At 38.7% G+C, this 27652-nt stretch overlaps 2 protein-coding genes across 11 annotated transcripts in view; one reads left to right on the top strand and one right to left on the bottom strand.

Annotated features, from left to right (window-relative positions):
- Nucleotides 1-88: 88 nt before the first annotated feature.
- emc1 (ER membrane protein complex subunit 1) lies at nucleotides 89-11473 on the bottom strand. Its single transcript, XM_082518828.1, has 22 exons — nucleotides 11315-11473; nucleotides 10722-10849; nucleotides 10569-10634; nucleotides 10369-10462; nucleotides 10154-10282; nucleotides 9847-9973; nucleotides 9523-9681; nucleotides 9173-9340; nucleotides 8788-8859; nucleotides 8418-8516; nucleotides 8064-8160; nucleotides 7332-7448; nucleotides 6547-6746; nucleotides 6181-6330; nucleotides 5750-5911; nucleotides 5401-5520; nucleotides 5151-5288; nucleotides 3786-3959; nucleotides 3386-3596; nucleotides 3161-3245; nucleotides 2944-3073; nucleotides 89-1095 (listed from the first exon to the last, which is right to left on the bottom strand). The coding sequence occupies exons 1-22, from the start codon at nucleotides 11404-11406 to the stop codon at nucleotides 916-918; spliced, it is 2898 nt and encodes a 965-aa protein (XP_082374954.1). The 5' UTR covers nucleotides 11407-11473; the 3' UTR covers nucleotides 89-915.
- Nucleotides 11474-12163: 690 nt separating this feature from the next.
- The window catches only part of ubr4 (ubiquitin protein ligase E3 component n-recognin 4), a 56264-nt gene continuing 40775 nt past the window's right edge, over nucleotides 12164-27652 (top strand). For 5 of the 10 annotated variants that reach the window (XM_082518825.1, XM_082518826.1, XM_082518820.1 and 2 more), the window contains exons 1-21: nucleotides 12396-12548; nucleotides 14955-15052; nucleotides 15184-15287; nucleotides 15442-15571; nucleotides 15830-15975; nucleotides 16150-16249; nucleotides 16765-16906; nucleotides 17032-17156; nucleotides 17278-17402; nucleotides 17510-17569; nucleotides 17707-17897; nucleotides 18021-18120; nucleotides 18649-18786; nucleotides 19091-19208; nucleotides 20036-20077; nucleotides 25586-25773; nucleotides 25886-26042; nucleotides 26211-26296; nucleotides 26436-26605; nucleotides 26888-27167; nucleotides 27458-27590. In XM_082518825.1, the coding sequence (XP_082374951.1) occupies nucleotides 12424-12548; nucleotides 14955-15052; nucleotides 15184-15287; nucleotides 15442-15571; nucleotides 15830-15975; nucleotides 16150-16249; nucleotides 16765-16906; nucleotides 17032-17156; nucleotides 17278-17402; nucleotides 17510-17569; nucleotides 17707-17897; nucleotides 18021-18120; nucleotides 18649-18786; nucleotides 19091-19208; nucleotides 20036-20077; nucleotides 25586-25773; nucleotides 25886-26042; nucleotides 26211-26296; nucleotides 26436-26605; nucleotides 26888-27167; nucleotides 27458-27590 (2758 nt within the window). In that variant the 5' untranslated portion in view covers nucleotides 12396-12423. Of the gene's footprint in view, nucleotides 12175-12395; nucleotides 12549-14954; nucleotides 15053-15183; nucleotides 15288-15441; nucleotides 15572-15829; nucleotides 15976-16149; nucleotides 16250-16764; nucleotides 16907-17031; nucleotides 17157-17277; nucleotides 17403-17509; nucleotides 17570-17706; nucleotides 17898-18020; nucleotides 18121-18648; nucleotides 18787-19090; nucleotides 19209-20035; nucleotides 20078-25585; nucleotides 25774-25885; nucleotides 26043-26210; nucleotides 26297-26435; nucleotides 26606-26887; nucleotides 27168-27457; nucleotides 27591-27652 lie in introns of those variants that run through there. The other 5 variants (XM_082518822.1, XM_082518824.1, XM_082518818.1 and 2 more) reach the window with 3 other exon arrangements.

Here is a 27652-nt window from a genome sequence, read left to right on the forward strand (position 1 = left end):
CAGATGATCAGCTGTGAAGAACCCTAAAAGGAGCAGCTAACAGAAGAAGAACAACAACAACAACAATAACAAACTAAAGCGCTCAGAATGGAGTTTTGGGAGAAATTTTAATGGAGCATCAACAGTAGCTATGTGGAAAATTTCTCATAAAAGTATGAGCTACAAGATGAGAGATGTACATAAAAGAAAGGCTACTGTCTCTTCCCATTCCCTTGGTTCATCATGTGATGGTGGCAACAGTGTAACAGTTCATTTGGTGGTTTTCAGACATCTCAAAAAACCATTTCTTGTACATGCTACATTATCACCTCACAGCTCATATTCACAGCTCATTTGCCAACAATCCAAACGGGACTGGAGTATCAAGGTGATTCAGCAGGCTAAAAAAAAACCCAACAAACCCTTCCACTATGGTACTGTTCGAGTTCATGCTCACATTCACGCATTTCTCCTGACTATTCCCTCAGCTCCACATTTGTTATCGCTTTATATTAGATCAGTCCAGTGATGCAGAAATGTCTCAAAAAACAAAAACAAAGGCCCAGGAAAACTAAAATAACTGTCACATGAGCAGAAGTTTTCAAGCTCCATAGTTTAATAAATTGGCCGGTTTTATCGGTTCATAATTAGCTGTGTTAAACATTTAATCGAAATGACATTTCACAAAAGAACAATTATTCTACTATGAAATAATTCATTTTTGCAAAATAAGTTAAAAAATAAACACAAAAACTTTTTGCTAACCCCTCATTTCACCCCCTCCCCACTGTCCCCTCACCCCTGCAGTTCCTTATGGGCCTTATTGAACTTTGACCTGTGTTCTTGGACAGGCACGGCCTCAGCGGTCTCATCTCTTGGAGCCGAGGTCCTTCGTGCAGCCACAGAGCTGGCAGATGTAGGAATTTAACCGTCGCCTTACCGCCAAGCCCGGTTGAGCAGTTTAACTTCTGCCAGGCGTTTGCTGATCATGGTGGCAAAGAAAAGGGCAAGAAGCACGCTACTGATCAGCATGTAGTCGTAGTCATCTTTTAGTACGTCGAACTGCTTCGAGGGATACACACGTGTCTGGTAGATGTCAAGACCATATGCCACAACCTAAAAAATAAAATTGTCATATTAAGATTTTATTTAAGTGGGGAGGAAAACCAAGTGGTGGCAATACATTTCCAAATAAGGAATCATCTACAGCCCTGTTTCCAAATAGTAGTGATGTGATGAAAATGTACATGCAATGATTTGAAGATGCTTTAAATTGGACGGTAAACAAGAAAAAAAAATGTTCTGAACTCATTTTGAATTTGACGTCAGCAACACGGGGAAGGGGCAAAAAAAACAAACAAACAAAAAAAAAAGACTGGAAAAGTTGCGTAATGCTATACCAAGAAAAAAAAAAAAAAAAGATCCGGTGGAACATTCTCACAACTAATTAGGTTACTGAGTAACATGATTTGCTATACAAAAAAAAAACATCCTAGAGAAGCTGAGCCTCACAGAAGTAAAACCAACGAGGATTTCACCATTTGCGAAAGACAGAGACTGAGTGGGCAAACGTTTTTTTAAAACCACTGTCAATTTAATTTAAACTGGGGGAATTTCTCATCTATGGCAGATGATATTAAAGGATCCAAATAATTCCTTGTAAGTGGGGAAGAAAGTCAAAAGCAGATACTGAATAGCCAAGCTTTGGTTAAAAAACAAGACAATATTCCATTGTGGAAAATTGTGCATGAGCTCTACTGAACATAGTTCACTGCTGCGTCCACAAAAACAAGTTAAAACTCCACTATGTGCAAAAAAACCAAAAAAACCCCCAAACATAAACAAGACGCAGGGGCCAGGACATTTGCGAGGCCAAAGCTCATGTAAGATGGACTGAGGCAGAGTGGAAAAAAACTGCTCAGTGGCATGAAAAATCAAAATATGAAAATATTTTTGGAAACCATGAACCTGGAATACTACAGGCTTAAAAAGGGACCAGTGGGTTTGCTCTTAGTGCGTGGCTCACAGCTTGGTAATACGGTTGGAGAAAACGTGCACAGAGCTTGTGCACTAAATGATATGAAAATCTCAGAGCAACATGCCCAGAGTCTTTTTTCCAGGGAATGTATCAATTATTTCAGGATCACAACTCTAGTAAAGTACGCCATTAACTTTTGAGCAGCTGAAATCAATATATCTACCAAGGATGGGAAAACACTTCACTTTTAAAACAACAGCGTTTGTTTCCCCTCGGTTATGAACCCCATAGAAGAAATGATGCAACACGATATTAAACATGCTCCGATTGCCACAGTTACATGTTATATCCACTCACTGACCACTTCATTAGTTACACCTTGCTAGTACGATGTTGGACCTCATTTTGCCTTCAGAACTGGCTTAATTCTTCATGGCACAGATTCAACAAGGTGCCAGAAACATTGCTCAGAGATTCTGGTCCAAGTGGCACCTGGTGTGATCTACTCCTGCTTTAGTCCATCTCCTTTAAAGTTCGATGTGTTGAGTTACTGTTGCTTTCCTATCAGCTTAAACCACTCTGGCCATTGTCCTCTGACCTCTGACATCAATGAGACATTTTCACATAGAGAGCTCCTGATCACTGGATGTTTTTGTTTTTCAGATTATTATCTGTAACCATACCACATTCAAAGCCACTTAAACCACCTTTCTACCCCATTAAGATGCTCAGTTTGAGCATTACAATGCTGCCATGTGATTGGCTTATTAGATGTTTATGTAAACAAGTAGTTGAACAGGTGACCCAGTGCGGTGGCCGATGAGTGTGTTGTTCAACCAATAAAATTTCTTCATTTCAACATTTGATAGGTTGTCTTTGTACCATTTTAAACTAAATATATGTGATGTAAATGATTTTTAAACCATTTTATTTTAATCTTACACTGTGCTGTCATGTGCTTTTCATTACTTTGAAGGCAGACTTACCAGGCAGGTTGACTCCAGTCCAGACGGGGAAGTGTGAATACCTCGCACTCTTGATATACTCTGATTGTAGTTGATAAACCACTCTGTACGGATCATTAGCTCTGGAGCATAGGGTATCAGGTTCTCCTCACTGAAGATCAAGTTAACAAGTCAGACACATAACAGTAAAGAAAAATCTGACTTTCATTTTCACACTAAGCCTGACTTGAGGACTGACCGGCTTTGCTCAGATACTATTTCTGGCCTTCGTGGGTCGAGGAACATCTTTGGTAATGACAAAATCCCTCCAGACGGCAAGCCAACTATGACAAAGCAAATTCAAACAAACATATTACAAAAAGGGCAGCCCGGTTCTGAAAATACTTTTTATTTCTAACATATTATGTAATAACTAAAAGCCAAAAAACCACAGAAAACAGCAATATAACCGAGTAGCACTTACTGAGCAGATGGCGGCTGGTGATGCCCTTTTCAGTCAGCGTGGCCTCCATGGTAGAAATGGCGGAGGGGAAAATGTAAGACTGCTGGAGAACCTGAGGAGCGTGTGGCCGATCCAGCGAGCTGAACACGGTGCTGTTGTAGAGCTCCATTCCTTCATACAGTTCAATTACAGAGAACTCGTTCCTACGTGACTTGGTGCTCCAGTATTCATACTGCGGAGTCACACAGGGGAAGGAGACACAATAAATATAACCCTCAATATTTCTCCTTTTTTCCTCCATTTAGTTATGTGCTTTGAACAAATGGCCTTCAAACTGTAACGATGCAAAAAGCAAGACAACAAAAGGTGGTTGTAATTATTTCAATCCCTACACATGACTGTAGCAAACAAGCGTGCTCACCACCACCCAGTTTTCAGAATGCACAATATGCACCGGTCCTCTGGCTTTTCTCTGAACAGCCTCGTGGATGATGCGGCCGGTCACACCGTCAATCAGGATGATCCCGACAAAGCTGCGCTCCTGATGCGTGTCTGTGCTCTCAGTCACTACAGCCAGTAGATTGGGGTTCAGGTACTATAAAAATTAGTTAGAACACAATTGGACATTTAAATTAATATAATAGCACAAAAGTACATATCTCGTTAATTAAGATAAATTTGTTGTCAAATGAAGCAGAGCCTCACTCAAGCTACTTTTGGGCCACTCCGGATGTTTGATTTGGCAGAGTTTTATGCCAGATGCCCTTCCTGACGCAAACCCAAACTGGGATTTGTGTCTCCGGCTGGAGTCCAACCAACAACATTTGCTTGCCAAGCAAATGTGTAAAGTGCAAACCACTACAACCAAGTAGGACCGCATTAACGCACTGACTTTTTCTTTGTAGTAGGGAAATAAGTTGGGGGTTTTTTGTACCTGGTTTCATTTATGAAAAAAGGTTGGAAAATAAATTTTTCAGTCCATAAACGAGGGTTCTTGACTATGTTAAGCTACATTTGCCTTCTCAGGAATCTAGCTTACAAAAAATATGACCGGAAATACTTGCAACAAGGTCTCAAATATGGCAGTCAGCTGGCCATCAGCCTATCCAGATCAACAATTCTAGGAAACCTCAAGCACTACTCGATGTACCGCTATAAACTGTCCTAGTGAATGATTTCTAATGTGTTTTTATCCTCATCTTCTTGTGCTACTCTCTGAAATAATGAATGCAAGAGCACACTTCACGGGTGATTCATAAATCACAACAAAGGCAACAGTAAGGAGTACTAGCAGTGAATTCTTACTAAAAGAGGGCAGTCGAAGGGAGAATGTGATTCACTGGGAAAACAGTGACATGGGTTACAAGATTTCTTGGAAAGATGAGTTTTTAGTTTACGTCACAAGACGGGGCGTTACCGTCTTTTAGCGCAAAGAGGGAAAACTGAGCCAAAACAAACCAAAATCGAGCCAGAATAAAGTCAATAATATAAGCTTAACCAGAAGGATTTGAAGCTTTCTTAGTTGTTTTCACTTGCATACTTCAAAGACATACAAGTGTTTTTGTGAAATCATCACTGGGAACTTGTTCCTATCTTTGGTATGACTGTGTACATTAGACAAATTTAGCTATTTTACTGTTTCTTTTATTGTTGTAATTTTAATGTTTGTCTAGAACAGATCTATCTTGTAAATGAGACACTGAGTCGCAATGGGACTACCTGTATAAATAAAAGTTAAATAAAAATAAATTAAAAAAAATGTGTTTTAAAAAGGATGTTACGGTACCTTATAGAGAACACTGCGGTCTCCCATTACTCTTCCTTGCGAGTGGACATGCTCATTAGGCCTTTTCCCTTTGACAGAGACAATCCTTTGTATCTCCATTGGAATGACAACTTCCCAGATCTGCTCAGTGGACAAGTCCTGAGAACACAAAATGATACACATGAACTTTTTCTGTCTGTGACTTGGGTATAGTTTCATGACGGTTTCCTGTGAGAATCAGGAAATGATGCGTTCAAAAAGTTTCACTTGCCGTCCTTAGTCTGTAACCAGAAAGTCTTCCCTGGCTGGAGTCAACAAGATAAAAGAATATAGATGAGGCCATTTCCTGGAGCTGCTGCAGTACGTTCTTCGTAGAAGGAAATGCAGAAACCTGGGAAAAAGCGAGCAAGATGAATATCATTTGTTTGCAGGTAACCGACAGCTCACACAATGCCATTGTTAAACAGTGTTCTACTGCCTGGTGGTCATGCACAATATGTAAACAGTATAATTAATGGGACATAGAGTCGTTATGAGGCAGCATGATGAGTATTCATACAGAAATGGCTTCGAGATGCAATATAGTGAGAATGTGTAAATGTATACAGTTTGCTACAAACCTTGTACTGATCATCAACTAGAAGCAAAACTTTAGCATAATCCTGGTCCATGAGTGGCAGCAGGAGTGACTGAAGTATTGGCTGAGGTAGAGCAGGTGGAGTCACATGACTCTTCTTTCCAAAGATGGGGTTAAACACATGCAGTGTGGTGAGCCCTGTGTCCTGATGACCAAAAATAGAACAAAGAAAATAAACCTTAATCACGTTTTACAGGTCAGGTCAGTACTTTATCTGTCAAGTGGGTATCTTTAAGATTTCTTTTATCTTTTACTGAGCCTGTCTTGTCTTTAAAGTTGAAAACTGTAGGTACCATTTGGTCAGTTTTTTTCCCCTGCCAACTATTTGAGCTTTATCCATATTGTCAGCCTGCAAGATAAGAGCTTTGACACCAAACCTGAATCTCCAAACACAGAGCCTTTGCAATAAGTTACCTTATCTTTGATGAGCAACGTGCACTGCGGAGGATGAGGGAAGTGCGCTGTCGTTCGCTGTACCATCAGTTTGAACGCTGCATTCGATGGGACATCATTGAGGTAGTGCCTCCATAAAATACTGCCAGTCTTACTGTCAATCCCAAAGAGCTGAAAAAAGGAGAAGAAGAAAAGAATGAACCTTGCAGGAAAAAGTGAGATGACTAATCTGAATTTATTTATCAGTGTTTCAATTCCCTTCAAGCCTGCCTGATTTTAGACAAAATAAACCAAATCTAGTTTGACCACAACTGTGCGGCGCTGCTCATCCTCCCTGAAATGCTAACAAACCATTTCTAAATGACAGGATAAGCTTTAGTTTCATACTTTTCCAGATGCAGTGACCATAACCATCATCTTCTGCAAGTTGAACTCATCTCTGGACAGGTTTTCGATGGTGACCTCGTTTTTAACTTGACTACGAGGCTTGCGTGCGTCATAGAACAGCTTCCAGAGGTGAGAGATCCAGGCCTGCAGCAAGATGAGCTGAGAGGACAGCCTCTTGAACACCATAGACATCAGCCCATCTGGACAAACGTAAACAAGAGCACAGATGCCGCTAAGTGACCTTCCGGGGACTTGACTCAAATTTTTAACATCTGATCCACATCATGTTTCATATCTTAAATACAACAAACGTTGCGAGAAACAACAAGGACACAGGGATACAGGTTTTATTTCAAGAGTGAAATAAAATGAAGCAAAGGGTTCAACAGAGGAATGGTTCACTGAATGTGAGGAAGTCCTAACCGTAAGACAAGGAATCAAGTTTTGCTGAAAAAAGGCACAGATTTGTTACCTTGAATGGCTGAATCCATAAGCAGCAATAACAAAAAACAGGACAAAAACAAACAAAATGAAAGCAGTAATATCAACACACATGCGAAAGATATGTTTGAAACTGGAATATAGCAAATTCGCCGATTTGATAAAGCAGCTGAGTTGTTTAAGGAAGGACAAAAGCAAATGCAACAACCCTCAGAAATGATTAGAAATTCTAAGTTATGGAACCATTAATGGAGACACCATCCAGTTCTGCTGAGTTTACGCTTTGTAAAGGAGATTTACATGACTCCATTCAAATACAGCAAAAATTTCGGTTTGACATTTACCGGCCTTTTTGCCGAACTCTCCCTCCAGCTCAGCCTGCGTTCCAGTGAGGGGCAGATCCACCATTTCCATTGTCACCACATCTGACAAGGCCTCCTCTCTAGTCCACATCACACGCCCTGGAAAGCAAGAATCATTATTGTTCTGCAATCGTTTATTCAATCTATTTCCCACACCCTGCGGCTGTATGCAGTTTGTGTTGACGCTTTCCATTAATTATATTATGAGACGCGTTTTTCCATCATTCTTGTGGAAAAGACAGGACTGTAGGTACATTATGAAATCTGTCCACACCGTGGTCAGATGTTGGCAGCAACCATGATGATTAAGAGGTGGGATAAACCAAAAATATTATCATGAGGCACTGCACAGCTTACAAGTCTATGCGCTTTGGGAAAAATGTCCAAGTTCTCAACACTAAACAAACACGCAGACTCCTCACTTACATTTAATTTGCCTACTGATTGACAGAAACCCACCGCAGTCAGACCACAGTATGAATATTCATGACGTTTTCATCCCTCTGTCTGACCTTGCTAAAACACATTCCAGAAAAAAAATAGGGTGTCTATTCTTCTTTTGCTCTTTTGAGTACAATGAGAAGGATTTTACTTCGGTTAGCTTTAGTAAAACTATAATTAAAAAAGTCCTGCAGCATCAATAGCTCTGCTCACATTAACATCAGTACAGCCTGAAAGCACTCTTTCCTTGCTTCCTGTTTTTGCCGCTCATACCTGGCTGTTGTATGAAAGTGAGTGTGTGGTCCTCTGTTTGCACCATGGCCCTGTAGCCTACAGAGTCATCTTTTTTCAAGAATGGCTGTATGTAGATCTGAAAGAGAGAATATAATTTACTTCTATTGTAAAGCCATTACTAACACACTACGGGGCACATTTACTACTAAAGTTGGCATAAAAAAAAAAAAGAAAAAAGTACTGTCTATATTTTCAAAGAAAGCCCAGAAACCAGCATGTCTTATTTTTTCCACATCATACTGAAATGAACTGACTGCACCTGTGTTTAGAAAACTCTGCCTGCTCTGAAAGGCCATAGTTCCCACAGTACCTCAGGAAAGAAAACTGACTCACTTTCTCTGGTTTGCCACCATTAGGATCCATAACGAAAATCAGTGTTGTATCTAGAAGTCTTCGTCCAGTTTCAGCACTAAAGAGGTTAATACTGCAGGCCTATGGGAAAGAAACAAATAATAATCTCCCAATAAAAAATTTTATTTAAAAAAAACAAGACACAAAAACCCCAAAACACACTTATAAGACAGTTTCCTGAAAGACATGAAAAAAAAACTTACAGTAACAAGTCTAACCTTTACATTAAGTAAATCAATATGTGTATTACGCATCTGCCTTCTAAAATCAAATGCATTTATGACTAAGAAAACAGCTAAAACACATCAAAACCCACACATAAATCTAAAGGTGAAATATTACTTTAACTCACAGTTTTATTCTTGGGGGACATAACAGCAGCAATGGTCTTCTCTCCAGTGGTTGCAAAGGAAACCAGCAAGGCCTACAACAAACAAAGGATATAGCGCTGTATAATACAACAAAAGACATCATGTTTCTGTAGAAAAACAATACATTCTACAAAATGTCACAGGTTGGGGGAAAAAAAAAAAAAAGGATCGTATTTGGCCGTTTTTAACAGTTATTATGTTTGACATTTTCCCAGGGCAATAAAATATTTTGGCAAGGATGCCAAGCCACATTTACATTTTTGCAGATATTTACTGATGTTGGCTGATATAGCAGAACAACTGCAATACCAGGACAGGCTAATGTTTTTGAATATGAAACAAAAATATAGAGAAAAGCTTACGTACTGGCTTGAAATCCCTGAGCGTAACTATCTGACCATTGTTGAACTGGAGAAGCAGGAAGTTATCAGGGCCGAGCTGAAGGAAGAACTCAGACAGAGGCTGATGGGCTGAGTTGGGCTGGTGAGACACCAGGACCGGTTGAAAGTCTGGAGCTACTTCAAGTCCCAGTGACTGTGAGAAGACAAATAGGAGAAGACTGTAAAAGAAAAACTGTGCATTTACAAAGGAACATATAAGAACACAGAAGTGGAGAGCTGAGAAAGAGAGAGGCAGAATTTAAAACGTACCCAATCTAAAGCAGAGGACATACATGGCAATTTTGTACATTAGAAAGGTTTTTGTTAGAATCATACCTGCAGGGGGATCTGGGTCATCTGTAAATCATCCATATTTGGGTTTAAGTTGTACATGTACAGCGATGGAGTTGCAGAGTCTACACAAATCAGCACCCCCTGACCAATCACTGCACAGCTGGCCACTATGTTGGACAGCCACGGAGCTTCAACTGAGATCTGAAAACATTACAAACAAGAAACTCACAAAAATCATTCTATATACTGACCACTGGTTCAGTGTTTAAGTTAGTTTGTTCTTTAACAAATTACCTATTTTATATACATTAAATTTACAGAGCATAGGCTGATTTTTTTAATACTATCATTAATAAACAGGATTACCTGCTTGATTATTTCTCCATCATCAGTGCTGTAAGCAATAATAACAATGTGGGAATGGGGAACAATTCCCAAAGCATAAACTTCACCATTTCCTCCAGAATAAACAGTCTGGTAATCCACAGTCTCACTGTGGAGAGAAACAGAAGGTGACAAACGTTTCATAATAAAACTACTGTTTTTGCAACACTGTGTAGTATTTTCTACAAAAAAAAAGCCTTTAAGGTGGTAAATGAATTCCTGTGTAGATTTATGTTCATTGAAACAGAGAACATCAGTACACAAAATTAACATTAATATAAAAACATACCTATCTGGTAGATTTTCTATCCATTTTTGATGGCCATTAGAAAGGTAATGGAGAGAGATAATGTTTTTTTCCAAAACAGCCACATGTTTCACTGTGCCTTGCTGTCCCACTAGACATGCTTTCTGGAAACTTGAACATATAAAAAGCAACGAGGTAAGATTTAATCAAATAAATGAATAAATAAAGACCATTCTTAACCTCAAGGTAATAATCACCTTCCAGAGTCGAGCACAATTTCCCAGTTCAAACCACCAACATTGACATCCCAGGATCGCAGCAGGCGGCCATTGCCAACCACTAGGATCGCATCTAGGACACAAACACACTTTCATCAACTGGAGGAACTTTAAAAAAATCTTTAAACTTTACTGCAATTCAAATACATGATTAGAATCATTACAAAAAAATAAATCACCTTGTCCATGGTGCAAAAGAGCATCAATGTTTCCTTCGGGTCCAGACTTATCAACATGTCGCCAGACTGTAACAGACATTGATAACAAAGTGACAATAAAAGACTATACCTAATATATGAGAACTTCGTCTTTCAAAGGAACAACATACTCACAGAGTTCCCCGGTCCTTGTATTGAGTGCGGCAAAAACATTATTCTCTGTTGCTACAAGAACCTTTTTGGATGACTGTACATGTGTGTCAAAATGAGAAAAACGAACCTTGCCTACATACTGCTGCCTCCTGTGAAACATGAAGAGAAAGCACAAGCACTCAGACTGTCATCCAGCTCACCCATGATCATAGTGACACCATTGTTTTAATGACCACATGGATCCAATCCCGGTGCAAAGACATATTTCTCAAACTGAAAAGCCGAAACTACATGACACTGGTTTATTGATTATTATCAGATTGGCTACAACGTTTTCCTATTACCTTTAAATCACTTTCTATCGCGTTTCACTTGCTGAATTTAGTGGGACCAATGATTTACTTAATGTATAAACCATGGAGATATGTACACCTCCTGAAATTAACTACCAAATTTACATTTGTTTGTTTGTATTCATTCTGATGTGTTTTGACCTGTTCTCTCATTCAAAGTCCACCGATTCGCAGTTAGCTGCTTTGACAGGTGCTAACATTAGCATTTCCACATTAAAACATAATCGGCACACATTTGATCGTTCGCTTGACTCCTCTTACCAATCAAATTTTCCTACTTGGTCCTCAAACACAGCATCGACAGCATTGTATAATATGATACACTTAAGCCAAAGCAAAATTAGCTTTGCCATTGCTGCAGCAGCTCTGACTTGCTCTTCAACGGAAGGAGGAAGTCGGAAGCCGAACGACTTCCTTTTTGTTCTGCGATGGAGAAGTGCTGCCCCCTAAAGGTTGTAAAGGTTACAGCGTCGGTCCTGGTAGTGACCTTTCAGATTAACAAATATTCATGGATTGAACCAAATCCTAAACTGAAAGAAAAAAAAGAAAGCAGATCACTATTGAAAAAAATAGTGTAAGACCGAGATTAATTCATGTGTGGGAAAATGTGTGATGGGATCAAGTGACAGAAACACAAATGATAAAATTTAAAAATAATGGTACCACAGGGGATAATAACAGGATTCAGGTGGAAGACAGAGGCTGCACCCCGACACGTTAAAAAAGCGAAAAATAAAAACCAATTAAATAAAGAAAAACGAAGAAGATTTGTGTATTTAATATATTTTATCTATTTAGCAGTGCATTCTAGGCCTTGTGTGGTGCAGTCAGAAATTAGACAATAAAATATTTATTTTATTTTATTTATTATATGAATTAATATTTACTTTTTTTTTTTTTACTTACTTGATGATCTTGGATAAAGTCCTGTTGGCTTTTTTGGAATCAAAAGGTGTCGTATTACTATATCTATCTATCGTTATACAAGAATATTAACATATGTGGATGAAAGTCACATAAAGTCAAAAACTTGATTATTGGTTTGTTGATGAAGTTAATATTAAAACAATAAAAAGATAAGTTAAACGCGGTAAAACAAAACAAAACAAAACAACCAATATGTAAGTTTTACTACTTGTATATGTAATTATATCACAAATGAATGAAGGGGAAAACATCGCTTTATTCGTTCCTGTAAAATGGGAACTATATTATTATACATAATTTAAAATGGGTTTAGAAACAGTAAACCAGTAAACATTTCGAGTGAAATGTTGGCAGGGCTGGTATCAGAGTGAGAGCGCCCCCAAGATTTACTTACACCACAGTTTCTTCTTCCAGTAACTAGTTTTTTCTGTTAGGATTTCAAGATGGCGTCGAGCGGAGGAGATGGGGAACACGAATGGACAGCGGCAGTTCGGCCGCTTTTATCAGCTTCGTACACTGCTTTTGAGACGAAGGAGCTACCTCAGCTTATTGGGTCTATAATCAACAGGTAACCGGTTAATTGTCAATAAATTGCAGGTTCATATTTGCTTGAATACTGCCTGTGTCCACCTAGGCGTAGGCTAGCTAGCTAAATTGCTAACCCTAGCTTGGTTAGTATAGTTGGATGGGAAACGATACCCATTTTGCTAACGTTAGCGGCTAGCAAGCTATTTAAGCTTAACTTGCACTGGCATGGAGTCAGCTCCAGACGTTAGCTGATATGCTAATGACAGCTAACTTACTCAAAATGCTATTTAGCGTTTCCTTTCTGCTGACTACAGAGTTTGAAACAACGCACGTCTTATGACTGATGGACATTTATCTTTAACGTAATGTCAGCGCTGTGCAAACGTTAAACGGTGTCGCAGTGTAAGCTTTAACAAAATTGCTTCATCATTAGCTAGCTAACACAAACATTAGCCGACAGGCTAACTCGGGGGGCCTTCCAACTGGACTGGCTAACCCTCAAACGCCCCAGCCAGAGTAATATTTGACTACGTCAGCTGACTTAATTGGGCTAAATTCAGCAACACTTGCATTATGAGGCGTAATCTGGGCATGTCATTAGCCAAATCACGCATTATATGGGTGGCAAAAATAGCCAGTCTGCCTAACGTCATCTGCTTGTGGTTAGGCTGGAAGTAGGCGGGGGACCTTATCTCTCCACTCATTTTTGATCAGGTGATGGTGGGTTACCGTCAACTTGTTGTTAGTAAAATTGTTATTTAGGGTTATTGCTTCTAAGACTTGTACTTTAGGTAATGCTGAATGGTTCTGCTTAACCACAAAGATGCTGGTGCAGAATGAACTTGTTATCTCGTTACAACATTCCCACCTATTTATGTTCTCATAAAAGTAGGAATATGTGATATTAGTGCTTTGCAAGTATTGTTGAATGATTTATTTGATTCCGTAGTTTTCCCTTGATTCTCTGTTTGTGGCGTAACATAAGCTAGTACACTGAAATAAAAAGCTTCCTAGTATGTCTGTTGGTTTCGTTTTCCAGTGCAACAGGCTGTATGCAAACATAACTATTACGAGGATTGAAAGTAGTGTTGTGTAGTTGAATTATCCTATTGTGCAGTTTACTATAATAAAAAAAATTAAAATAAAATAAGACTCCATTATCTATGTAAGTATTGGATAAAATGTTTCTTTCTTTCAGTTATGTAATTGTAACAAGCCTGCTTATTAGAGGCCCCAGGTGCTTATGTAAAAGTACTTAAAAAATTCCAACCACACCAAAAGCCAGTTCCAATACCAACAGCATAAACACACCTTGTTTCCTTACATCTCAAGTCCTAAAGAACTATTTCATTCTGTGAAGACAACATTGAAGAAGTAGGCTTGAATTGCTAAAGCTTAAATGGCATACCACGAGTTTGACCACACTGAGTTTGGTAAAGCTGGGTGATAGGTTTATAAATTTTGTGTTCTCACTGTAGCACACTCTAGCACAGATACCAGAATGGCCATGCTATTGCAACTTGTCAATAGCATGTTAGCAATAGCATTCATTTTACTATTTTAATGCTTTTTTGTGAAGGTCATGATTGTTTTTTGTGAAGGTTCAATTAATTATTGATAATATTGACTATTTGTTGCATATATATTGCAATTGATTGTGGTTTGATATATGAAATTTATCTTCTTTTTTTTAAAAAGTTTTTTTAACTGAGACAAACTAATGCTCCTGGGAGATGTATCAGAAATGTTAATTAGTTAAGTCACTGAGGTGGTGTATACTGAAGAACAGTAATTATTTTGATGCTAACTTTTAACCAGATTATAAACCATTTAATAACCATTAAACCATTTTATTCTTTTATTTTATTAAAGGGTTGTGTTGACAAAATGTGTAAGAAATGTTAATGGATGGATGATAATAAATTATAATTATAAGAAGTCTGTTTTAAAAAGTTGAATTAATTTTTAAGACTGAATTCTTGCACAAACACATTGGACAAACTGTAGGTAAGCAAAGTTTACATAATTGCAGTGCCTCAGAGGAATCAATTTCACAATTCACAATGTAATGTCACCATAGCAACAGATGGAGCTGATTCTGTCTATATTTTAAAAGTAAGGCTGCAGTCAGCAGCTGTTTTCTTTATTGTTACTTGGACATTTAGTATGGCAGTTGATTTGATGTACATCATGAGAAGTTGCCATCTGTTTAATGTGACACAGCAGAACATGAGATTGTCCCGTGAACACTTTAACTCCCATCTTTGCACCTCTTACTCTTATTTGCGTGGAAGAATTAAGACACTAGTTGAGGAAAGGAGGAGGAGTTAGATCAAATCCACTCTGTGTCACTGTCCTATCTGTATTCTCTACCCCCTCCCCCCAAACAAACTAAAACAACCCACTATAAATGTTGTGTAAAAAGTCATATTTCCTTTGTTTGCAGTGAATCAGACATTCTTCACCACGACAAGCAGTATGAACCTTTCTACTCATCATTCGTGGCACTCTCAGCACATTACATCACCACAGTATGTGGACAAAGTATGTGTATTTCATTTTCTCCTAAGAGTAATAGACAAATTACTGCCACTCACTGACAATGAGCCAGAATCTTTCAGTGAAAACTGTTTTGTTGCTAGATGTTATTTTTGTTCTTTTCTTTGTTTCCCCAGTACCAAGAAATCAATTGCTGTCAGTTGCTGCAGCGTGCAAAGTATTGATCGAATTCTCATTGCTGCGCTTGGAGAACCCTGATGAGGCATGTGCAGTTTCACAGGTAAGTGAGACAGTCAGCAGGGTGGGTGTAGTCAATTGTAATACATTAGTGTAGTCATTTCTAGTTATCACTGATTTGCATTTTCTGGTGGTTTTCTGCTTTCTATTTGTATGGAATTATGTATTGAAATAAAAAAAAAATTGTTTTTCTTTAGAAACACCTGATCCTTTTAATAAAGGGACTGTGCACTGGCTGCAGCAGACTAGATCGCACAGAAATCATTACTTTCACTGCTATGATGAAATCTGCCAAGTTGCCTCAAACCGTCAAGACACTTTCAGATGGTAAGACTCCATAAAGGACAAAACTGAAAAATGCTTCACTGTCCTGGTAGACAACATGAATAAGTTATATGGCCAAAACTGGAAATTCACTGCATTCACTGGAAGGATTTGGACATTTTTGGTCTATTAGTTTTCTATATACTATAATTATTCAATGAAGCTGTGAGTATTTATCTGCCTGGGCTGTCACAGAGGCCCTTTTGATTAACAGCCTTGACATGTGGTGAAACTCTTGTGCCATTTTTTTTCATTTAATAGTGGAAGATCAGAAGGAGTTACCCAGTGCTGTGAACCCAGAGCTTCGACAAAAAGAAGTACAAATGAACTTCTTTAATCAGCTGACATCAGTTTTTAACCCTGACCTTACCACCATCTTGGCCTCTCCATCAGCAGCACACATGCAGGCAAGTATTAATGACCCAGCTACTCTCGATTGCTATTAGCAGAAGTTACGCAGCTTCTGCTTTTGTTCCCCTTTCCTTTTAAATTAATTTTGTTAGCTGCATTTAAAATAATATTCTGTCACTGTATTGTTGAAAATTATCTTTTGTAATCATTGCATCTCTTGTTAATTACAGGCTGAAAGTGATTGCGATGAACAAAATACAGATCAAGCTGTTCAGACCAAAATGAAAAATGCCTTTGTGTCCCAGAATGTGTCAAGCTTACAGGAACTAGGTAAGTAGTTGTTCCAAGAGACTGGACCTTTGACACTACTATATACAGGTCAGGGTTTAAAAGTTTTATCGCAGCTGTTGAAAGATGGGAGACTAGAAATCTTGGGTTGTTTTTTTTTTTTTTTTTTTGAAAAATATCTGTTTAGTAAATGTCACCATTAAGTCACACTATGATGAATATACTTCAATAATTGATTTTCCATACAGGAGTGTATATATACACTGTGAGTGGCTGTAATCCAGAATTGAGTTTGTTTTTTCCCCCACACATCCATGTGGAAAATGTACATTTTTTCCCCCCTATTGATTCAAAATGTCAGATGGTCCCTTGTTTACTTTTCACTCTTGAAAGCACGCTTGAGCTCTAAATTATACGTAACCTTGTAAAAGCACTTTTTCCTTTACAAATTGCAATGAAAATTTAGTTTCTTTAGTAATCCTGCCATTAATTAATTTAAAATGAAACTTAATGAGTTATTATTTGATTAAATTTTTGATTTAATGTAATTTTTCCAGGTGGGTCTGAGAAGTTGTTACGAGTGTGCCTCAACCTGCCCTACTTTCTACGCTACATCAACCGCTTCCAGGATGCTGTATCAGCCAACTCATTCTTTATCATGCCAGCCACAGTGGCTGATGCCACTGCTGTTCGCAACGGGTATTCTTTTTTTTTTTCTTCTTTAAATCTACTGGGCTAATAAGAAATTGTGTTTAATTTTGGCATCTGGCCATTTCACCACTGGCCCCAACATTAAGTTGTTATCCTGTACTTAAAATACATAGATTTCACTCACTGGTGATAGATGTGACCATGGCTTTGGACACACTTTCCTTGCCTGTACTGGAGCCCTTGACACCAGGACGACTACTGGATATGACTGTGCTGGCTCTAAGCTGTCTCTATGCTGGTAGGTGGTTACATTTTTGGTTAAAATAAAACATACCATGTGATTCAGGCTGCTATAACATTCAAAAACCAAACTAAGGAAAAAAAAAAAAAACATCTACAATGCGTTTTTACTTGTTTAGGTGTAAGTGTGGCCACTTGCATGGCCATTCTACAGGTGGGTAGTGGCTTGCAACTTCGCTCTGCCTCCACTGGTACCAAAGAAGAGGACTATGAAAATGATGCAGCCACAATTGTCCAGAAATGTGTAAGTATTATAACTAATCACTTTTAAAAAGTCTTTAATTACTGTCTTACTAACATGTATATTTTAACAAGATTTAAAAAGATGACATATATTTGTCTTCACAACAGCTGGAGATTTATGAAATGATCGGACAAGCCATCAGCAACTCTCGCAGAGCTGGAGGAGAGGTGAGTACCAATTTTGATTGATATATTGCGCAAATAGAAGAATAAATATATATTTATAATTGACAGTCCTAGACTGTCAGTTATAAGTTAAGTATTATGACTGATATTTTTAAAATTCTCTCTTCTCTGTTCTGCAGCATTATCAGAACTTCCAACTGCTTGGAGCCTGGTGCCTCTTAAACAGCCTGTATCTGATTCTTAACCTGAGCCCGACAGCGTTGGCAGATAAAGGAAAAGAGAAGGATCCCCTGGCTGCTTTGCGTGTCCGTGATATTGCAAGTCGCACCAAGGATGGCGCAGGGTCACCTAAACTTGGTCCTGGCAAAGGGTATTTTTAAATCTTAATAAAGACAATTTTAGTTCAGTAGGTATGCTTATGCATAAAAGGTCATTTGTGTGCATTAATGTTTTGCCTTTTTCTGTTTTGATCTTTTTTGTTTTCCCTCTCAAGACACCAAGGCTTTGGGGTTTTGTCTGTTATCCTGGCCAACCATGCAATCAAACTTTTGACTTCACTTTTCCAGGATCTGCAGGTTGAAGCTCTGCACAGAGTAAGTGAAGCAACAAAAAAACGTGGCTGCATTAAAACAAAACTGCCATTGTAGCCATACTGTACTTGCCACCGCTATCGCTGGTTTCAGATGTCACAATCGTTTGTAGGTTTAAACCCTCTACTGTAAAATTGAATTAAATACTAATGTAGCTAGTTACATTCAAGCCTTCATCTCTTGTTTGAGGAACCAAAAGAATTTTTTTTTAAATTACTGTACCTCAGTTAAATCTTCATGGCTTCATATTTAGTATAAGTTCCTTGTTGTTTTACAAGATTGCATGTTTATTTAAAATTAGACGCACAGATTTGAAAGTTGTTGTATTTTTTGTTTGTTTGTTTGGGTTTGTTTTGGTTTTTTTTTTGGTTTTTTTGTTTTTTTTAGCATTTTCATTCTTTGTTACCCTTTCAGGGTAGGAAATGAATTCAATTAATAAAAAATTCAAAAGCATCCAAGTATGCTTCAGTAATTACTGAAAGTATTTTGTGTTCCTTAAAAGCCGTTTCCCCCCTTCTGCCAAATCTAAAGGGTTGGGCAAGTGATGGACCACCGGCTGAGCTCAACATCATGGCACAGAGCACTTCCAGCCAGAGGGTTCAAAGACTCATTGACTCTGTTCCCTTGACAAATCTGCTCTTCACACTTCTCTCCACCTCCTACAAAAAGGTGCTGTCAGTTGTATTTGTAATTTGCATTTGCAGTTATGCTGTTTTATTGATTTGAACATTAATTGTGATATTGTGATACAAAAGAAACAAGCAACAGATTTTGTCTGGTTCATTTTTATCTTTGTAGTTTATCCTTTTTTATCCCTTACAAAATTAGTGGATGTCTAGATGATTATTTATTGAAACCAGCCATTTTCAAATGTAGGTATACTGCAGCTGACTTCTCGGGTGAATCCTGGAAACTTTCTGTGTCCCAACCAAACTTTTAAACGTTGACTTTTATTTCATTTATCTGCTGTTAGGCTTGTGTTCTCCAGCGTCAGAGAAAGGGCTCAGTCAGCAGTGATGCCAGTGCTTCTACAGATTCAAACACCTACTATGAGGATGATTTCAGCAGTACAGAGGAGGACAGCAGCCAGGGTATTTATTTTCTTTGGATTCAAACAATTGTTTGTTACATAAAGTATGCATTTACATAGCAGCTCAGTTATGCAAATAAAGAGACATACTGCTCCCTGTGTGCTGCAGACAGTTTTTTCTTAAATCCTGGGTTTAGGAATGCAGATGATACTCTCAACAATTCAGACATTGTTATGCTACTCCTGGATTGATTAATAAAAAAGCAACAACTTAAAAAATACAGACAATCCACTGAAAAACAGGGGATTACATTAGCATGACCATATGTATCTATATTGTAATTATGAAGCACTCTACTTTTGCAATTAATATATACAAAAATGCAATTTATTAAAATATATTGATAATTTAGGGTCAAACTTTCTTGCATTTATGGACAATTAAAAACAAAGATGTTGTCATCTAGCTTTAAAGGTAAAGGGGAGACACATGAACTCACCATTTAAGGACTCAATTCTGTTTTAACATAGTGACCAAGAAGTGTTGTTTCATTCCTACAAGGTATGCTTCAGGTTTCTCTGCATCACAGTGGGGATTCAATTGGTGAAAGTAAAGTCACATATATTTTTACACATTTCCATTTGATCTGAGTTTCTGTCAGTGCTGAGCTGGATAAGATAACAAATGCAGTATTTTCAGTATTTGGGAACATTTTTAAATTGGTTTAATTGAAGGAGTGAAACAAGTGTGCTGTCAGTGGTTAAGTCAGTGAGGTAATGACAGCAGTGCGAAGGGTAAACTCATACATACGCTCACAGTGATGTGATTTAAAAAAATTTTGCCCATCACAATAATACCAGTGTAGTTGACAGTGTCTACTATTTCAGCAGAGAGAAGACAGGAGAAGACAAGTGCAGCTTGTGTCTCAGGTTAGCAGTTTTCTGTCCTCAGGTCAAAGACTTGGTGTCCGCTGTCCTAAATTCATTTTTGTTATTGTATGTCTCACAATTTAGACTCTGAGCCTTGATCCTAACGGCCTAGAAAATGATAAAGCCACAGATGAAGTCTTTGACAAAATACTCCCTGTTATCAGAGTTGCTCTGCCTTATAATTCATATGAACTAAATTAAACTTGTTTTATCAAAGAGGTTCATCTGTGGCTTGTTGTTTTAAAGAATAATACCAGTGGTGTTGATATGTGGGATATTATTTAAACTATTAACTACTGAAGCTTTCATTAAAACTAGTTAATTATCTGAATAATTACACTAACAGTTACTGACAGAAGTCATAAAACATTTCTCAGTGATTTATTTTAAGAGCTTTACCTCTATTACTTTATCATCCTTTTGTCTTCCAGTTTCTGCCTCTTTCCTTTTTCAACAGCGACTCCAAAGAAAGAAGTTTGTTATAAGATAGCTGCTAATAGTAATGCTTTAAAAGTATAACATTTATTGCTGGCCTAATGACTTTTCAGGTCGTGGTTGAAATTAAAATTAAAAAATTTTCAGTATGGTAGAAAATTATTTTTGAAATTGGCTGTGATACTACAAAATGATAAAATCCATTTTACCCCCGACTCTTGAATCTATTTTAACACAAATGAGGATAAAATTGTTAGAAAACTTATTTAAAAAAAAAAAAAGTGAAAAACTCTTGATGCAAAAATAATCAAGACCCACATCAAAGCAGTGGTATCATTCTTAAATACAATAAATTCAAGTTGTGCTTAATGAGCTTAAACACGCAATGCTACATCTTGCTGTCACCTGAAAAGTTCATTTTTGTATGTTGCATGCAGATGTGAATATCAAATTATTGTGATATTCTTTTGAAACACTAAAGTTGTCTTGTTTTTGTATTTGAAAACTTTCAGTGTAGTTGAGTGATATCACCTTTTTAAAGAATATGAATGTTTTGTGCATGGTAAGTGCACAGAGCACAATGAATCAATAAAATTTGTGGCTATAAATTTAAAAACATTATGGGGAAGGATCCAGAGCTAATATAGATGGTACACCCATGTAAACTAAACCAGGCAGTACCATCTCTCTAGATTGGTGCTATTAATTTGTCTCCTAGCTAGAGCTGGTTGGTGTCAGACACCTATTAGTGTTCACTGAAACCAGCCAGGTCAATGCTGCTCTGTTAGGAATTTTTTTTTTTTTTTCCTCCATAGCTAAGCAGAAGAGTTTTACAAAGATGAATGCGTCTTATTCTATTCATGAACTAATTTTTTCCTCCAAGGCAGGGTCTAGGAGAGACTGGTCAAATTTGTAATTTGTTTTGTTAACTTAAACGCACATTCTCCAAAAAGTTGATTCTGTTCATCTGGACCTAGCGTTTTGTGGGAGAAACGTTTCGTCACTCATCCAAGTGACTTCTTCAGTCTCAGCTGACTGCAGGTTTCCCCAATCTTATAAACAGAGCATTTGCATAATGACTGAAACCAGCCCACTGAAGGAACAATGGGCTGGGAGGTCAGTTCCTTAATCTTAATTATGCAAATTCTCATAACCATTGATCAACAACCACTGACCAAAACCCACTGATCAAAGACCACTGATTAATGGCCATGAGTACCATTCACAGACAGTTGGGGAATGGCTGCAATCACAGCATTGTAAGATATACCCTTAGGCCCCCTCCTCGATTCAGAGATGGTCTTTCCCTTTTCACGTAAATGGCCTCCTTGACTCCACTCTCAAACCAGCGTTCCTCCCTGTCCAGGATGTGTACATCCTCATCATTGAAAGAGTGTCCACTGGCCTATAGGTGTAAATAGACTGCAGAGTCCTGGCCTGACGAGGTAGCTCTTCTGTGTTGTGCCATCCGCTTCGCCAGAGGTTGTTTGGTTTCCCCGATGTATAAATCCTGGCAATCCTCCTGGCACTTAACAGCGTACACTATGTTACTCTGTTTGTGTTGGGGGACCCGATCCTTGGGCTGGACCAGTTTTTGGCGCAGCGTGTTTTGGGGTTTGAAAGCCACAGAGACCCGGTGTTTAGAAAAAATGCATCTCAACTGCTCCGATACTGCTGACACATATGAGATCACTACAGGTTTTCCCTTGGGCAGCGGTTGTCCTTCTCTCCTGGATTGACTGGCGCTTTCTTTAGGTGCCTTTCCAGCTTTGACGTCCAGCTGGGATAACCACATTTACTCAGGGCCTTTTTGATGTGATGTTCTTCTGCCTCCCTGGCCGCTGTGTCTGTGGGGATGGTGTTCGCTCTGTGTTGTAGCGTCCTAATGACACCCAGTTTGTGCTCCAGCGGATGATGAGAGTCAAACCTTAAATACTGATCCGTATGTGTAGGTTTACGGTAAACGTCAGCTTTTAGATGTCCCCCATTCCTGATGGAAATCTCACAGTCTATGAAGGCTAACCTGCCACTCTTCATATCCTCCCTGGTGAATTTGATGTGTCGGTCCACCGAGTTAATGTGATCCGTGAAATGTGGTACGTCCTGAGATTTGATTTTCACCCAGTTGTCATCCACATATCTGAACCAATGGCTTGGTGATGTTCCAGGGTAGGATAGCAAAGCCCTCTTTTCCACTTCTTCCATGTACAAATTGGCCACGATGGGTGAAACTGGGGAGCCCATGGCACTCCCATGTTTCTGCCTGTAGAATTGACCCTTGTATGTTAAGTAGGTGGAATGAAGACACAGTTCCAAAAGCAAACACACTTGGTCGATGCTGAGATCCTGGCCCTGAGGTTGGAGTCATCCAGTAATCTCTTACGGACTACCTCCAATGCTTCCGTGACTGGGATGCAAGTGAAGAGAGATGTAACGTCGCAGGGCGTGGCTCAAGAGTTGGGAGTTCGCCTTGTAATCGGAAGGTTGCCGGTTCGAGCCCCGGCTTGGACAGTCTCGGCCGTTGTGTCCTTGGGCAAGACACTCCACCCTGCCTACTGGTGGTGGTCAGAGGGCCCGGTGGCGCCAGTGTCTGGCAGCCTCGCCTCTGTCAGTGCGCCCCAGGGCGCACTGACAGAGGCGAGGGTGGCTGAGGCGAGGGTGGCTGAGGCGAGGGTGGCTGAGGCGAGGGTGGCTGAGGCGAGGGTGGCTGTGGCGAGGGTGGCTGTGGCTGTGGCTACAGTGTAGCTTACCATCACCAGTGTGTGAATGGGTGGATGACTGGATGTGTAAAGCGCTTTGGGGTCCTTAGGGACTAGTAAAGCGCTATACAAATACAGGCCATTTACCATGGTTTCATCTGCCTCCATAATGACATCTCTCACCTTCTCAACAAAATCCAGGGTGTTCTGGATGTGGTGTTCAGAACTGCCCACCAGCGGGTTGAGGATCGAAGCCAGAAACTTGGAGATGTTATAGGTGACCGAGTTGATCATGCAGACAATCGGTCTTAAAGGTGCACCCTGTTTATTTATTCTGAAGAAGTCACTTGGATGAGTGACGAAACGTTTCTCCCACAAAACGCTACGTCCAGATGAACAGAATCAACTTTTTGGAGATTTACTTCCCTGGATGATTGAGAATGCATCAAGACGTTAAACGCACATTGACAAAGTGGAATGAAAACCCAGTGGGGACTATTATGAGCAATGCCGTGCCTATTCTGAACCTTAGTGGAACCTTGTGACATCTGTTAGTTGTGGTTTGTCCTTGACAAGCATGCTGTATCAATAAATAAGAGCCACGAACTTGACAGCAGTGCACTTAAAAAAAGAAGATTGATTGCATTTGTCATCAACAGATCACATCTGTTTACATATCCTACAAGGAATAACATAGCTGTCACCTGAGTTAAATCAGATGGCGAGTAAGGAAGCCATAGAGACTCTAACTTTCTTTGTGGTTAAGCTGAAAGCGTTGGACTGAAACTATTATCAATAGGTCTTAAAAACCTGCTTTCAAAGAAATTACTCCTGTATCGTACTGCAGGCTGAGCACACAGAATCAAAATGCCTGTGAAACAATTTTTCAGTGTAGAAAATGTCATGGCTCAGCAGGTGAGGGAAGCAGTTGAGCTTGAGTTGGCGACCTATTAGAAACACAAGATTTAAATGAGTTTTTTCCCCTCATATTTAAATTCAATGTTTGTTATATAGGTGCTTTTTTTTTTCTAAATTCTTACTGTGAATTTTTATTTGGTAGAATATGAATTTTTCAAGCTATCACTGTAAATTAATGTACAGTATTATGTAGTTCTAGGCTGTGTGACAGTCAGTCTTATATTTTTGCACCAAAACATTTAAAGAGAAGTGTGCACATTTTATATTTTATCATATTTTTGACCGACTGACATGTTGATTGTAGCAGTGTTTTCTGCAGAAGGTGTAATAATGCATCCTCACGCTCTGTTCAGCACATTCAGATTCTAAGCAATCTGAGAATAACGTGTGCTTTATGTTCAGCTAATTCTAGCATTGTTTCTTATTTTTGCTAGAAACACACAAGAATGTATAAAATGTGTAAAAATTCTAATGCAGCACAACTTGGAGCTCATAATAATATAAATTAATTTAAAGGAATGATTGTGGCTTTCCTCTCCACCATCTATGGTAGCTGACAAACTGCAGCATGTCTTTTGTTACTAGCAGATTTACTTCCACTTTGGATTGCACTTGTCTTATACAAAGATAAAAATATAAATCAATACAAATTAATATGTTCATGTATTCTCAGTGACAGCAATGAAAAGTGCATGTCTTTGAAGATAAATTGTGTAACATCCTTATGTAGATATTCATCAAGAGGGAACTGGTTATTGTTTGCTTCTTACTGCAGTCTTTGGATCTTGTTCACCACCTTCACTGTGTTGTACACTCACTGGCCACTTTATTAGTTACGTCCTGCTAGTAATAAGTTGAAAATTTCCTCATTGTTTGTGACATGGAAACAGCAACTTGCTAAAAATTTTAGTCCATATTGACATGGCATCATATAATTCCACATAACTTTTTCATGCCTGGCTACACGTTTTACTGCTTCTTTGCAGGGTAGTAATGTTTTGTTTGTTTGTTTTAAAGCAACTGGCAAACAACATGACATTGTTGTCAGGCAGCATATTTTTAAGATCATGACAATTCCAAGTACACAGGGGCTCATAGTGTGGTTAAAAGAAGGCCATTATACCACCACAAAAGGACCAAATGGTCAATAAATACACTGCGAGCACACTAGCAAATTGGCCATGGGGAGAGGATGGTGTTACTCAAGTTAACCTAAAGCAGTCAACCTCGGGGTAATACTGAAATGCGTTTTAAGTTCTACCGTGTGAGCGGTTGAAGTTTGTTTAAACAAATGGTAACTGATGGCCAGTGTCCAGTGAGTGTAGTTGCCATGAACTATTGTGAAGCTTTGTTTTCCTTTTATTGGTGACACCACTGCTACATCACAAATACTTTCATGAATGTGTGAGCATTTTACCTCAAGATGTTTATGTAAATAATTAACTATTCTTTACAGATGATGACAGTGAACCTATCCTGGGGCTTTGGTTTGAAGAGACAATTTCACCAAGCAAGGACAAAGTGGCTCCTCCACCCCCTCCCCCTCCACCACCTTTGGAGACTTCTCCCAGACTGAAGAGCCCCAGCAAGCAAAATCCAAGCGAGAACGGCAACATTTTAGCTGGCCGTAAAGATCCCGAACTGGTGAAGACAACATATAGATTGTTGCTGTTACAATGCATACAATACTTCTTCTTTTTTTTCTTTTTTAATAGGGCTTATGACATTGTATCATCTCAAATCTTTGTTTCTGCAGTTCCTCAGCTTAGCATCCAGTATTCTGAATTTCATCACCACCTCGATGCTAAAATCCAGAAACAACTTTATCCGTAACTACCTGAGTGTGTCTCTCACAGAACAACACATGGCTACGCTTGCCAGTATCATCAAAGATGTGGACAAGGATATCAAAGGTATGCTTAACAAAAAAACCCCAAAACAAACAAAAAAAATTGCAGTTATTCAAATATAAGAATATTTACCTAAATTCATAATAATTTGCTTTGCAGCCCTGCAGACTTGAGTATTTTGACAACAGTGAACATCTATAGTTATGCGTTGTTGTTTCTTTTACCCCACAGGGTCTTCAGATGAAGTCTTTTCTTTAGCACTGTATCACTTCAACCACACCCTAGTGACCTCAGATCTTCCCTCCCCAGCATTGCAGGTAAGAGGTTTTGCTTTGCTTTCGTTTCTTTGCCACTATATGAAAAAATCTTTTAACAACTACTTTCTACAACAAACTTAAAATTGATTTTTTTTTTTATTATCTCAATTCTCATATTGTTTCTCTTAACTATTTGCAGAGCACCCTTTTACAGCAATTAGGTGTTGCACCCTTTTCGGAGGGTCCATGGCCTCTGTACATTCACCCTCAATCATTATCAGTGCTCTCCAGACTTCTCCTCATATGGCAGCACAAAGCTACTCTGCAGGGAGAACCGGATGTTCCTGAGTGTATGAAAGTTTGGGAAAGGTAGAAAAATTCAGTTTTTCTTATCTGAATATTTATTATTATGATCAAATTGTTTAAATGCCTTGACGCTGCAATCGAACTTAGATAGTATGGTTGTTGGCATTTATGAAAAAAAAATGGTGGTGGCTTGATGGGGGCGACTTGTATAAATATCCAATATTGTAGTCAATAACAATGGAATTATTGTTTGCAAAAACATCACAGTTGTAGTCTAGCTTAGTCTTCCATACATTTCTCTTTAATCTGGATTTTTTTTCCCTTTTGCTGCCTGTACTTTCTCAGATTTTTGGGAACCTTAAAGCAACACGCCATCCAGGGTTCTATTCATGGCGAAGATGACCTTAATGTGGAACACCTCCAGCTGCTGCTGCTCCTTTTCCACAATCTGTCAGAGCGTGGTCGTCGATCAGTCCTCACCTTAGTCACACAGGCTATTACAGAGGTGGCACAGAGCAGAGACTCCCAGCTGAAAGCTGTGCCCCTCAATTTGGCCCGCCTGTTGCTGGTTTTTGACTACCTGCTGCGCCACTACTCCAAGGCTCCTTTATATCTTTTTGAACAGGTTAATGCTTTCTTTCAAATTGTTATTTATATGGTAAATTGAACAATAAAGCTTTTTCTTTTTTCTTTTCTTTGTTATTTGATTTCCATTCATTAGGTAAAATATCGTCCTGCAAGTGCATTAATCTGGGTTCAGAGTAACATAAAGATGTCATTATGATTGTAATATAAGGCTAGTTTAGTATAAAACATACCAAGTCCTATACCTAGTAAATTTTTGCTAAACATTCTAATAACACAGTATTGTGTTTGGGACTCAATAACAGTGTTTACTCTGTGTGCTATAAATAGGTGCAGTACAACCTTCTTACCCCACCATCTACTGGGGCAAGTTCTGTTCAGGAAGGTGGAAAACGCAGCAACATCCCACTTTACTATGGATTCAAAGAGGTGGAGGAGAACTGGGCTAAACACTGTTCGACAGGTAAACCCAAATATTTTTTTTAACTAAATTTCAGTTTAATCTGTTTGTAGTATATGAAAATT

The sequence above is a fragment of the Aulonocara stuartgranti genome (assembly GCF_965226115.1).
Source record: "Aulonocara stuartgranti genome assembly, chromosome: 20".
Lineage (NCBI taxonomy): Eukaryota > Metazoa > Chordata > Actinopteri > Cichliformes > Cichlidae > Aulonocara > Aulonocara stuartgranti.